This window comes from Falco biarmicus, chromosome 13, assembly GCF_023638135.1.
Source record: "Falco biarmicus isolate bFalBia1 chromosome 13, bFalBia1.pri, whole genome shotgun sequence".
Classification (NCBI taxonomy): Eukaryota; Metazoa; Chordata; class Aves; order Falconiformes; family Falconidae; genus Falco; species Falco biarmicus.
The window spans coordinates 2,387,501-2,401,087 of NC_079300.1; the positions used below are offsets into that span (position 1 = coordinate 2,387,501).

The 13,587-nt window shown below is 39.8% G+C and overlaps 1 protein-coding gene across 2 annotated transcripts in view; it reads left to right on the forward strand.

Annotated features, from left to right (window-relative positions):
* Positions 1 to 13,587, forward strand: part of RSRC1 (arginine and serine rich coiled-coil 1) — a 167,744-nt gene that overhangs the window by 85,058 nt on the left and 69,099 nt on the right. For both annotated transcript variants that reach the window (XM_056358629.1, XM_056358630.1), the window contains one exon: positions 8,716 to 8,767. In XM_056358629.1, coding sequence (XP_056214604.1) covers positions 8,716 to 8,767 — 52 coding nt within the window. The remainder of the gene's footprint in view (positions 1 to 8,715; positions 8,768 to 13,587) is intronic.

Consider the following 13,587-nt stretch of genomic DNA (forward strand, 5'->3'; position numbering starts at 1 on the left):
TTGTAATCCAAATAATTTTCAAAGGGTACGTTATGAAATACATGAATTTGTAGAATTAATGGCCAGATGAAGATAATGATGCACAAGCCTCTATTCTGTCAACTATCAGCATGTTGAATTTTATTGTGATTGTTACTGTATTTCCATGAAAATGTGAATATAACAGATGATATTCTGGGCTGCTAGTAAATAACTGGGTGGATGGTGATGTTTTAGCCTGTAGTATGTACCTGGATATAGTATTATCTATACTTTCCCTCTTGTTAAAGAAGTCATGTAGAGTTTACAGCTGTGTCAGTTTAACATTTTCAGTAATTTTCCTTTTTTAAAAGACCGGGATTTGCCAATTTATTTTTTTTTTAAAATCTTATTTACTACTCCATACGTTTCAGTGGCTAGTTGATCCATTTTATTTATCCACTTTTAGGATGAAGGCCATTTTCCATGCTTTTTTCTCAGTACTTTTCACTGAAATTAATACATTATGTTTTGCAGCCCTTACAAGGGAGCACTTGCTACAGCGATATGCAAAATGATTTGAGTGCCGCATGAAAATCACTGACATCTGTTTGAGCTCTGTGTGGCTATTTGCCACAGACATCACCTTCTGCCTTCGCCTCTTGGGAAGCAAGTAAGGCGTTGTTACTTGCTTCCCAGGTTTGGATCTGGCAATAGTCTAAAGCAAGGTGCGGTTTTCCCTGACCGCCTGGGGTATAACAGCTCTCTGAAGGTGCTGGGGAAACCTGTGCCTCTCTCGGAAGAGAAGCCTGGTGAAGTGGAGTGGATGTGAGAATCTGTGATTAAAGTTAACAAATCCAAATGCTTTAATGGCCGTTTATGTCCTGGATGACAGAAGGAAAAGGATTTTCTGAATCCTATGCTTCTGAGATACGGCACATGTCAAAGTGTCTGTTATGTTTAGGGACAATATAGTATGTTTTCCCCTTTGATCTCAATTTTCTATGAAAATTCAGTTGGACAAAAAGCATGTAGTCAAAATACTCTTTTGTATTTTAACAGAAAATTCTAACATTCCATTAAGTTGTTTAGCAGCTTTAGAGCTGTGACTTTATAGTTATGCCAACAGTTTTGTCTTTCCTCTCTGGGCTCTGAATTTTAATGATTCGCTTTTGTTATCTTTCCTCCCCAATTTTGATAAATCGGTAGTCTTGGAGGAATAGGACTGAACAGGGCTGTCTGTACAGCTTGGAAAAGTTTTCCAGACCTTTCTGTCAAGGTACAGAGATATTATTTTTTTTTCCTGGCTACGGCTGGGAGAGCCTTCTTCCATCAACAAGATACTGCTTGATTATCTCTTTAGCGTGGTGTGTGTGTTGCTAGTTAAGCTGTACTTTTCACTTCATCATTAGTCATATTTTTTCTGTGGCCTCTACATACATTAAAGGGAAAAACAGCTTTTCTGGCTCCTCTTCTATTTTTTTTTGGATAATGATTGTCCTTTCCTAGTTAGCATGTTGCTGGTGCTGCCGCCTTTTTTTGTGTGGGAGTACCAAAAGCATCTGTATGTTTGATGAACAGATATCGCTATTATTCCATGCTTTACATGATCCTTCTCCACTTATAATTCATATTTATCATGCTTTGATAATTGTATAGGTCTGACAAATTTAAGATCAAAATTTTTGTTCCATTCTGTTTCAATGCTGTAATGGAACATTGTAGTAATTTGGATTAAACCATAGCTACCGCTAAACTGAGGTCCACAGACAGTATAAAATTCTTAGGAAATGGAGTATGAGCTCTTTCTTGAGCTTAAAATCTTTTCTGCACCTGTGCAGGCTATTTATCTAATCTAAGAAAATACCAGGGACTTTGCAATTTAAAAAATATTTCTGCTGCTTAGTATCTATAGTTGTCTACTGTGCTGCTTGGAGATTGTAAACAGCCTGACAATTCCTCAAATTACTTTTTCTTAATTCTTATTTCCCCCCCAATTTCATCCTCATCCTTCTCTGTAGTAGTAGTGTAAAATGTCAGTAAATATAATTTTTTGTGTGTTTCATTTCTAGCTGCTGAAAACTTTCATACAGCTAGTGTGTCAGCTGGGTAGTAATCAAACCAAATTCTCATGTCTCTATTGTATAGAATAGAAAGATAGTTCTGGGCAGGAAGCGAACTGGCAGATATCTTACTTGTTTGTAAAGTGAACAGAATGAGTACCATCTCTTACTGGGTACATTTTCCCAACTTATACATTTCCACAGTTTCTCAAAGGTTCAGTTTTTTTGTTAGGTCAGGACACTAGTCCTACCACAGCCTGTGTCTGGGTGTGTTACTGATCGATCGGATCAGAGCAGAAACACTGACTTAGACATAAATATCATTTTAATGTTCAATCATTTAAGCTGATTTATGTCTGAAAATGTGGAGGTTTAATTCAAGTAGTGCCAGATATGCTTATTATGTTTCATTAATTCATATGAAGTCTGGGATTTTTTCTTTAACGTGAAGAAATGTTGCTTTGTCAATTTTGAATTTGCACACTCAAATTCATTCTATTTGCTTTGGCTCATGTAAGAAAATAAGAACTTATAATCTTATAATCGTGGTCTATCTGCTTTGGGGTTTCTTTTTATTTTGGTTTGGTTTTGGTGGTGGTTTTTTGTTTGGTTGGTTTTTGTGGTGGTTTTTTAATACAAATAAGTTCTTTACTTTCGGTTTCTTTGATAAGTTTGGTTGTTTTTCTTTTAATCACCTATGAAGGAATAAATGACTGAAAAGGAATCCAGCCATTCCCCTGATAAACAAACATGTCACATAATCTTTTCCCTAATTTGATCAAGCGTCATTTCAAAGACAGCCGTGGTTAGGGTTCTTTGTTGCTCTTGTTCTGTTGAGATAGATTTACTAGAATTGGGATGTACAATATTTCAGGTGAAGGCGGGCCACTGACAGAATATATTAAGATGAAATTGATAATGGATAGATAATATCTATCCCCTTTGTTTAATTTTTGACAGTTTTTCCTTGTCTTTTCTCACTGCTGGCATACATTGAGGTCTCCTTTTAGCAGCCCACAGAGATGCTAAACTGTTGTTTTCCCAAATGGGTGCTGTTCCGTGAGAATGCAGGACGGTGGGTGAGCAGTGGGGCGGCGGGCATGGCTCTGTATGGAGCAGCATTGCATTTCACCCCATCCTGTGCTGCTCTTATCACTTGATCTGGTTAAGCCTGTCAGTCCCCTGTGCCCTTCAATACTGTATTTACCTGTACATTTGATGGAATGCCATCACTGAATGTCTTTCCCAGATCCCTACTGCAGCTGTAAAGCCAGTCTCCACTTTATTATGGAACAGGCAGCAACTGCCAATACCTGTGAGAAGCGGCCTTTGGTTATTTTGTGCCTTGATTACTACTTTTCCTTTCTTACGCAGGGCTTTTTAATTAAAAGCTTTTGGCGCATCAGCTTGTCTTTCCAAGGTACTGCATCAGTGCATTTGAGGAGCTTGAATCGACTGATGAGGTGTGGGGCTGTTTTTTCAGTGCAGACACCATTTAGCCAGCACGTGACCGTGGTGACTTTTGCTCTGAGCAGAGCCTCTCCTTCCCCTCGTGCTCTCCGCCGGGGCCGCTGCCTTACCCCTGCAGAGCGGTTCCCCTCTCGTGCCCACCGAAGCACAGCCTCAGCTTAGGCTTTGTTCTACCGCACTCCGCGCTCCTGCGACTGTTCTTTCTTTTTCTTGTTAGGCTTTGTTAACCTTTCTTGGAGCTCATCAGGCACAGGGAAAGGTTGGGTAGGCGTCCCCGGGAAAATGATGATAGGCTGGAGTTAATGGGAGGATGGGTTTGTGCTCAGCTTTCAAAATCATATATAGGCTTTCTTAATTAGTGTTGATTTCCCAAGTGTTTTGGGTATTGTTTTATTTTGTTTTGTTTTTTTTTTTTTTAACCTGGAGTTTTACTGTATACATTTGCATCAAGATAAATTTGAGCCTGGGGGAATGACATCTTGCTGAGGAGATCAGTTGGACTTGATGATCTTAAGGGTCTTTTCCAACCTGAATGAATCCATGATCTACATTAGGCACAACTATGACTCATTTTCTGTTTTCAATTGCTGTATGTGGGTGTGCTCATACCATGCCCAGACTATGAGCAGGAACACCCCATATTGCCGCCGTTACAGTGGCATTTGGCCACGAGGCTGTGAGTCATCTTCAGGAAGAAATGTGGACACAAACCGTTTCTTTGGGGGCAGAGGGAGAAGTAACATTAAGATGTTTCAGCTGGTATAAACAAAAGCTTGTCAAGTTAGGAGATCTATAGCTTCAGGGTTTTTTTAATGTAATATAACATCTGCAGGAAATTCTGGTTTTATCAGTAAGTAGAAAATCTTTTTAAATTATGAACTTGACTATTTTTGTTAAACAAATGTAGTAGCCTACATCCTCGTTGCAAGTAGAATATTAAACTGTAATGTCAGGCAGCACGTGTGTCTGCCAGCTAAGGAACACTGAGCCTGTTTGCTGCGGGAAGATGGGACTTCGGGGGTGTCACCCACCTCTGTGGTGGAGCTGCAGAGGGTTTAAGGACTACTATTTTTGTCTTTATCAAATGCAAAGGTAAAAAATCTGTGTAACAAAACAAAACCAAAGAGCAAACAAACAGGCAAACAAACAAAAAAACTCCCAAAAAACCGCCAAACCCGCAAAAATCGATCAGTATCACACAGAGGTTTGTTAGGCTTTTCTGGAGATGTTATAAGAGAGAAAAGTCGTGTAGTTAAATTATACCCACCCGATGTCGTTAGACAGAGATGAACAGGAGGAACTGAACATATCCCGTTTTAGCACAGATAATAAACACCAGGGACACGTTCTGTATGAAAATTCCATATTCATCAAGATGAGGTAAGAGAGCATCGCATCTCAAAATACTGCGCAGGTGAGCTGCTTGAGTCCTGTGGTAACGTGATGTTTTCTGGCACCGACAAGAGCCACGTGTGCTGCTCTAGTCACAGTCGTAGCCAAAACAGAAGCTCGGACTCTCTGTTTAAATTTAACGTTTCTCAAATTGTTTCTTCAATGTTCTCAAGCATATTTTTACTTTAGTATTTTTTTCTCAGTAAAAAATGTTTATCATGCATCACAAGTAGCGGAAAGGTTTTTAAAATAAAATCTAGTCGCTGTATCTAAGTATTTGTTTCAAACCTATTAGTTAGTTTGCTAAAATTTAAAAGCTGAATCCCTCTTGCAATTGAATATTTTGAAAGCAAAACTTGACACTGGTGGCATGTCTGAAGCTGCCCATCAAGCACATCACTTGCTCCCTGTAGCTAGTAGTGGCAAGCAACTTGTGTGTGTTTTATTACGCGATAAGCACCAAATTTAAAGTTATTTACTTAAATAACTTTATTTATTTAAGTAAATAACTTTATGTACTTAAATAAAACTGTTTTTACGGCAGTTTAATTAAAAAATATACTGTTTATGAAAGCAGTAGCAGTGTGATGCAGTAGATATACTGCAGAGGAATACAAGTTAAGAAGGATGTGCTACATCTTCCTAAAAAAGTTTGCATTCAAAACTGAATATAAATGATCAAATTTTTGCTTTAAATGTTAATAACAATTAATCCCCTGATATTTCTGTTTTATGGTATCCTAATCTAAAGCATAATTCCAGTGTGTTGCCAGACAGTCTTTGACATACATAAAATTTATTGTTGGGGATGCTTGACATGCCTCATGTCATTTTACAGTGTGCCTGTCCGGGAATTCCTTTCCTCCTTTTACCGCTTGTGGTCACCTACATCAGCTGCTACTAGAAATACTTGGTACTATTTTTTTAAACACAATTTTGAATTCTTTTATGGTCTTGAGCATAACACAGACAGAAGGGAAATATAAAGGTTTATTTTAATGTTTCCTACACCGATCTTTTCACCATTTTTAAGTTTCCTGAGGGTCTTTCTGAATTTTGTCACTTAATGGTCTTCTAAATCAATACTGACCTCCGGTAGCTGGCCTTTCTTACACATCGCTAACGGCTTGTTTGGGGGTCTACTTGTGATTTTCAGAGGCATCTGTCTAATTTCTCAGAGCACTGGCCTCATCCACCAGTTGGATAAAAGCTTTCTGGAGGCAAGCTAGTCACCTTTTCTTTAAGAACCCTTTTTCCATTCATTGTTTCGGGCATATTGATTGGTAACAGAAAGACATCTGTACCAAGTTCTCATGTGGCACAGACATGCCAGTGTCCCTGGCAGGATTATCAGTTAGTGCTGGGGTTGCCTTCAGGGCAAAGGGGAAGGCACCTGCAAAGCAACTGCGTGTGCAGTTTCTGATGGGATATTGGAGAGTAAAGGAAGAATTTTAGCCTGGTCTACCTTGTAGTGGCAAGACCTATTCATACCTACGTGAGAGGAGTGGGAAAAGACATTTTGAGTTGTGTGGAGTGTTTCAAAGCTGGGGGATGAGTTGTGTCATTACTGCTGGAGCTTCATGTTTAGGGCTGAGAGGCATCCCTTGTGCTGTTGCTCATTGTTCTCCCTTCTCTTCCCTCTGGAGCCTGCTTTAGTATTTGCTCTTTCAGGGAATTATTGTTGGTGTGGCAGTGCTAGATGTTGCCACAGTGGGCTTTGAATATGCTAAAAATTGTCAATGGACCTTTCTTCCTCTAGTCGGTACTGCTAAACAGGCTGTTCCATGGCCAAAAAGAAGAAAACCTTTTATTTGAGAGATCCAGGGATTTCTGTTAAATATCTAGCTGAATAACTGCTCTATAAGAATAGAAAATTGTATCTCTTAACACAACCGGTCCCATAGCATTTGAGACACTCGCCCAGACGGTGCTAGGCCCTTTGTGCTGGGGGTGGTGGATCAGTTAATTTAATCAAACACTTAATTACAGAATGGACAAAATTAATGTAGGAAACTGATTCAATGCACTGTAAGCATTAGTGGATGCCAGAACCCACCTGATGCCAGAGGGGCTGCGCAGAGACTTGGACTCTTCACATGAAGACGTGAGCGTGGGCAGTATTTTACACCAAACACTTTTCCTTCTCTGCTAAATTGTACTGCAATATTTTGCCATACTGAAGTAATCCTCATGATTATTTTTTTTTTAATCTAAAGTTGTCACAGGAATGGAAAAACCACAAATCCAAGTACCGTTTTTCTGAAACTCAGTAGGTTGGCCAGGTTTGTTCTGGATGGAAAGCAGATCTTTTTCTTCCTCTCCTTTTTTTTTCCTCTAGTGAAATATTTAATATGCCAAAACATATTGTAGTTATTAGTTCATTGCAAGAGGAAGAAATTTGAAGATATTATTACAATAACTTTCAGGATTTTTCTTGCTGTCATCAAGAGTAGTAGTCAACTTTTAATGGTAGCTTTGGTATAGAAGTTATAAGAATAAATTTTGCCCAGTAAGTTTGGGTTTGTGCAAACAGGTAACAAAATTCTAAACTAAAAGTACTAGACCTCTGTACAACTAAAATCTGGATCTTCATTTAAATTTCCTTTTTCAGTCTGCAGATTAATGTAACATCTTGTGTATTGCATGCTAATGGAAGGAGCAGTCTGTAAATTCTTGCAGTAGAGACTGAATTGTTCTTCGTCATCAGTTAGCCTCTCTTAATAAGTGTAGCCGTGATGTAAGACAAAGGATTAATAAGCAAATAAAATAAGCCCCTAAAAAGCAGATAGTGTTTATTTATGAATTAGCAGAAGGTGGCCATTTTATACAGCTTATATTTTATAGTAATATGACATCAATCCTGCTTTAAAAATGTGTGGTCGAGCACAATGCCATCTGAGATGTCTCTGGTTGAAAGCGATTTTGAGAAAAGCTATAGAGCATCGCCAGTTGGGACATTCATAGCAGAGAGCTTTGCCTGATTACCTTGATTAATATTTGTATGGCTAATGGGGTGAAACTGGAAGGGGGCAAACTTAGACTGGTTATCAGAAAAAATGTTCTATGAGCAATATCTGTGTAGAAGAGTTTTCAAAGCGGAACAATGACACTAAAAATTTCCATCACATTTTGTTTTTAGTGCAGAGCAGAAACCTCCCAAACTTTTCAGATGCTTACAGAAATAATCAACTTCTGAACTCCGTGACAAATGTGGTTTGTGTATAAATTTAACTGTGAAAACGTTTGAGTGGCTTCGAAATTAGAGGGATGGCAAGCACATTGGACACAGTAAAACATCACTTGGAATAATTAGCATAGTGGGTACACAGCCAACAATATGTTCCTCAACCTAACAGATGTGAAGAAATACCTTAAGGAGAGGAAAAAAAATCAAAACAGATAACAGAAGAAGTGTGAAAAACTCGCCATATTAATCATATTAAACCCACGTTTTGAGGATGCTTATGTAGCCATGTGTTTTTGTGTAACGGGGTCACCAGAGCTGGGGAGGATTTGCTGCTGGGAGCTGGGGAAGGAGCTGGAGGTAGGCTTCAGCCTGGCCACGGCTGCGGGTTCTCTGGTTGCTCGGGGTGCCACCGTGCTGCCTAATGGGGATGGTATTTTTTGCCAATTCTGTCAATTCACCTGATGGTGAATTTCGAAGTCAAATATGATCCTACTCATTTCGGTCTGCAAGTTGCTTTGGGTGGCAAGTGGCGCCAAGCCGCTCACGGCTCCCTGCTGGTGACAGCAGTGCCGTGGCTGGTGACCTGTGGCCTTGCGTGTTGAATGTGCAAACAGTTATGAAGATTTGTAAATCTTGTCTTTTCAGACTCCTGCTGAACAGGCCAAAGCTAGATTACAGCTGGTTCTTGAGGCAGCTGGTAAGTGTTGCTATTATAAGTAAAATTATATTCTTCAAAAATGTATTAAAGTTTTGTAATATCAGATAATAATTTTATCCTTTCCTATCTGGCAAAGGCTAAGTCCTTTTCTCCGTAGCTCACTTAAGTTTCTGGGTAAGATGAAGCTGGCGTGCATCATCACTGGTACTTAGTAAATCCCTTTAAGGAGATAAAAATAAGTAATTTTTGTTTGCTGTTGAGAACCAGCAATCAGACTTCGCCTGTTTGTCCTCTGGCTGCTGCTGCTACTGAGACTTTATTCTGTGCTCTCAAAAATTTGGGTTTTTTTCTTTATTTTTTAGCACTGAATTGAACTAGTGCACATATGTATTTATTTGAAGTGGTAGCTGACGTGTGTAGCAAGCTTTCCGAAAGGCTCCGATCAAGAGACTGGTCTACATCTTAGTCCTCTACAGAGAGAAGGATTCCTATTTAGATGAGCACTAGTAAGAAGGAAGGTGAGATACGTATCTTTGTAACTATTTAAAATTTTGGATTAAATAAGTATATTTATTTTAAATAAAAAATGGAGGAATCCTGTAGTAGTTTGATGGAAGGCCTAAAACTTTAAAGAAAGTGTCCTATTGTAGTGATAGAAGACCCCTTTTAAGCATTAGGCTTGCAGCTGGAAGAGGGGACAGTCAGGTTAAAGGAAGAAATTCTGTGCTGTGGGGGTGGGAGGCGCTGGCCCAGGCTGCCCAGAGCAGCTGTGGGTGCCCCGTCCCTGGCAGGGCTCAAGGCCAGGCTGGACGGGGCTCTGGGCAACCTGGGCTGGGGGGAGGTGGCCCTGCCCGGGGCAGGGGGCTGGAGCTAGGTGGGCTTTAAGGGCCCTGCCAACCGAAACTGTTCTGTGACTCTGTTGTACCAAAGATGAGAAGATAATTCCTTTTATCCTGCCCTTTTTGCAAGTACTGTATTAAGCCCACATCAAAGCTCCGAGACATGGTTGTTCCCAAATGGATGCGAGTTCCAGTCATTTGGTTTATTTTGACTGATCTAACAGTGTTCAGCACGCAGCTTTGGCGGGCGCTGCTCGGGCTTTCCCCTCTGGATGTTGCTGCGGAGCTGCCCGGTGGTGTAACTTGGCCAGGGGTCCGCTTCGCTCCTTGCCGCCGGGGGGTGACGTGCCCCGTGGTGGCATGGCGTGGGGTGCGGGGTGAGGGTTGTACTCCCTCGCCCAGCCTCCACGGGGTTATTTACAAGAGCTGCACGTGTTGTGATGCCCTTGCCCTATGGCTGTGAAAACATTACTTGAGAACCTTATGCTGTATTAGGATTATGGTAATTATAATAAATGTGTAAATTAATACTGATCCTTTTATATAACATTTACTGGGGGTTCTTTAGGTACTTGTATTTGTCTGCAGATCATTAAAATAACGATTTAATGCTCTAAAGTGCTAGTCTGTGTTGAGGTTTGGAACCCTAATTAACTTCTATATTTTAGTTTTATTTTCCCATTAAAACTTTGTCAGTTTGTCACACAAAAAGGAAAGCTTTAAGCATTTCACATGCATTATAATAAATACATATTTGTCTTTAGTTCAGCTTTCATCTTTCATGTATCAATTTTTAACTTATAAAAAGCAATTTCCAAGAAGTACCATTTTTTATTTTTTTCCCCTTATGGAAGCCTTCTGTTTTAAGGAATATGCATCTTCTCATATCACTGATATTTTTTTCAAAAATGCATCAAGCCTTTTGTATTGTATTCAAACGCATTCATTGTTCTCCATAACTTTTGATAAATCTTTGAAGCATATAATTATAAAATAGATGTGACAGCACTGACCTGAAAAAGCACAATTTCTGTATACTGTTCACATCTATCACACCACATTTTTTAAATTTAACACCTGGGAAATGTACAAAAGGTATCTATGGGTTGTATATCATCATGACCTGGGTCCCCAAAATTTCCAAAAACATATAAAAGGTCTATGACATTGTTAAATTTAAATATTCACAATTGAAGTCTGAAACTTAGACTGAAGGTAGCTGCAAGCTGTTAATAAATAACTGAAGACAGTTAATCTGTTTGTTTCTCTTACCATGCAAAATAAAGAAAGAACTTCCTTCCTGGCTTTATTTAAGTCTTGGTAATCTCATGCATTTATGAGATAATTCCCCCAGTCCTGTATTCAGTTAATTAAATTGAATTTTTAGTAAACTGGTGTGAGAGGAGCATTGGAAATGTTAATAACTTGTCAATATCTTTTAGTGTGTTTACTTATTGCAAAATAATCACTTTTTTCACCTTTAGTTTGCAAAAAAAGGAGAAATCTGTGTTGGAGAATTACTGAACAGCTTTTCAAGGAGTTCACAATCAGTGGGTCAATTGTTATTGCTGTTGTAGCACGATGCTGTGTGATTTAATTGAATATAATGTAAATTTAAGTCTGTGATTTAGTAATGGTGAACAAAGCTGTTGTTTGCGTATGCAACACTCGATACAGGATCCATCCCAAACTTGGGAGTTAACTTGAAGAACACCTGGCTGTGTGCGTTGTAGGAGTTGTTCCAGTCCCACTAAGCGAGGAAAAAAAGCCATGCTGCATTCAGAATGTGTTACCTACGTGTTACTGGTACTGCGCTCCTCTGTGGTTTGGGCAAACAGACCAGCTTTACCTTCCGCAGTGGCTTAGGATCACCAGCAAGTGCTGGAGAGGCCTTTGGGCAGGTCCCTTGTTCATCTCTCTTGGCATCTCCCACTCCCCTTGCCCTGCCCTTGCCGTGCCGTTAATAGCCCCTCTCCCGTGATAATCAAACACCTTGCTATGTTCTTTGTATTCAGATTTATTTGCTCATTTCATTCTGAAGGTTTCCATGTCTTACTATACTTTGAAGGGATTAATCTATAGAAAATTCACTTTTCTTACTAAGTAATTTTTTTTTGTGTATATATATATATATACTGAAAATGCTTTTGGATAAGCGTAACACAAATATAGCAAATGGTACCTAATGGTGTAAGGGGACAAATGGTAATGTGCAGAAACTGAAGCAAATTTGTCTATAAAATACTAGTGCTTTTCGTAAGAGCAGCCGAACTTTAAATTCAAGCTGATGGTGGGTTTTGCCATTTGCTCACGGCCTTCCAGCGGTACCTTTACTTACTGCTTGAATTTATAATCTGCTGTTCACCATAGCCTCATGATATTTAAAATTTAATTTCTCTATTTTGCTACTTAAATTTCCCTTCTGTTTAGCCTCGTCGCATATCTACATTCCGCTGTACCCTTTGTCGGTGCTGCTACCATAGGTTCAGGGGTTGTGTGGACAAAGGGAGGAGAGGCTGGGACGCAGGTTTGCTGGGGAGCGCTGGGGCGCGGGTGCTATCGGGCATTCGTTTGGGGAAAAGAAATCGCCTGAAAGTAACGATACAACTTTGCAAATTGATTGGAGAAGTTATTTTTTATCGTATTTGTCTGTGCTGGAAATGGTATTAGAATGGAGCTTTAATGAATTATACTGACTAATTAAACGTAGCTAAGGAGTGGTGGCAGGCTGGCTGGCAGGCTGCTGGGGAGCCTGGGTGGGAAGGGTCACACCACCTGAGCTTGCTCACGAGCAATTCTTTACTGTTGATGACTGCTTCAATAGAAACTTCTCTCAGTACCTTGGACATACATAGAATTCAGGGACAACTGTTTGATGTTGGGGCTTAAGTTCAGGTGCTTCCTTCAAACGGGGCACAGGAGCAAACACGCATTCGTATGCAATACCCATGCACATTTTTTAAGAGAAGGCATTTGGGCTGTTGCTTTATCAGAGAGTGGAATGCCTGAGGATGTTTTGTTCAAATTTGATAGCAGGAATTCCCAACACTTCCTCCAAGCATAGGAAGTGTCAGCCCAAAAGCTAGTTGCACTCTGTTGACGTGCGTTGGGCTAGCCCAGCTTGCATTCCAGGTACTGCAGGCAGCGGCAGTAGCTACGGAGAAGAGGCACTTCCTAAGGGGTGTGATTTCCAAAAGAATTTAGGTACAAAAAGGTTTAGATAGTCCTTGTTTTGCTGTATTCTTCTTCTGGTGTTTCAGTAAAATATTTACATGTTAGAGTTGCATTCTCAGTCTGAAAATGACCAAATCATAGAAATGTTCAGGTTGGAAAAGACCTTTAAGGTCATCGAGTCCCACCGTTAGCCCAGCACTGCCAAGGACACCACTGAACCACCTCCCTAAGTGCCACATCTACGTGTGTTTTAAATATCTCCAAGGATGGTGACTCTACCACTTCCCCAGGCAGCCTGTTCCAGTGCTTGAAAAGCCTTTTTGTGAAGAAATTTTTCCTAATATCCAGTCTAAAGGTGTTTGTATATACCTCTTTTTTTCTTTTTTTTTTTCTTCCCCCCCCACCCCCTTCACATCAGCCTATTGACATGGAAATTACATGGCTTTGTCCCTGTGGCTTTTTAAGCAATGAAAGGTGGTATATTGAAATACTCTACTAACATTATGGATTTACAGAATATGTATTTTTGAAAGTGCTTTCAGTGTGTCAACCTTCCTGAGTCCTGTTCTAATACAATGGCCGTAGTTTAAGAAAGTTAACGGTACGTTATTGTGGTCCCTTTGCTCTTCGTTGCTTTCTTCACCACCGGCAATGCTTGATTTTAGGGAAGGTAGGTCCGGTGGCCGACTGATCCACCTCAGCAGGAGCAGGGGATGTTTAGTATCTGGAGAAAATCTGCTTCTAGAATCTAACTTAGGTATTAATTTAGGAAATAACAACTGATATCTCTGAAAACCAAAAGACAGCAAATAGTAAACCAGACTCTTTTAAATTGGAGTCGTATTT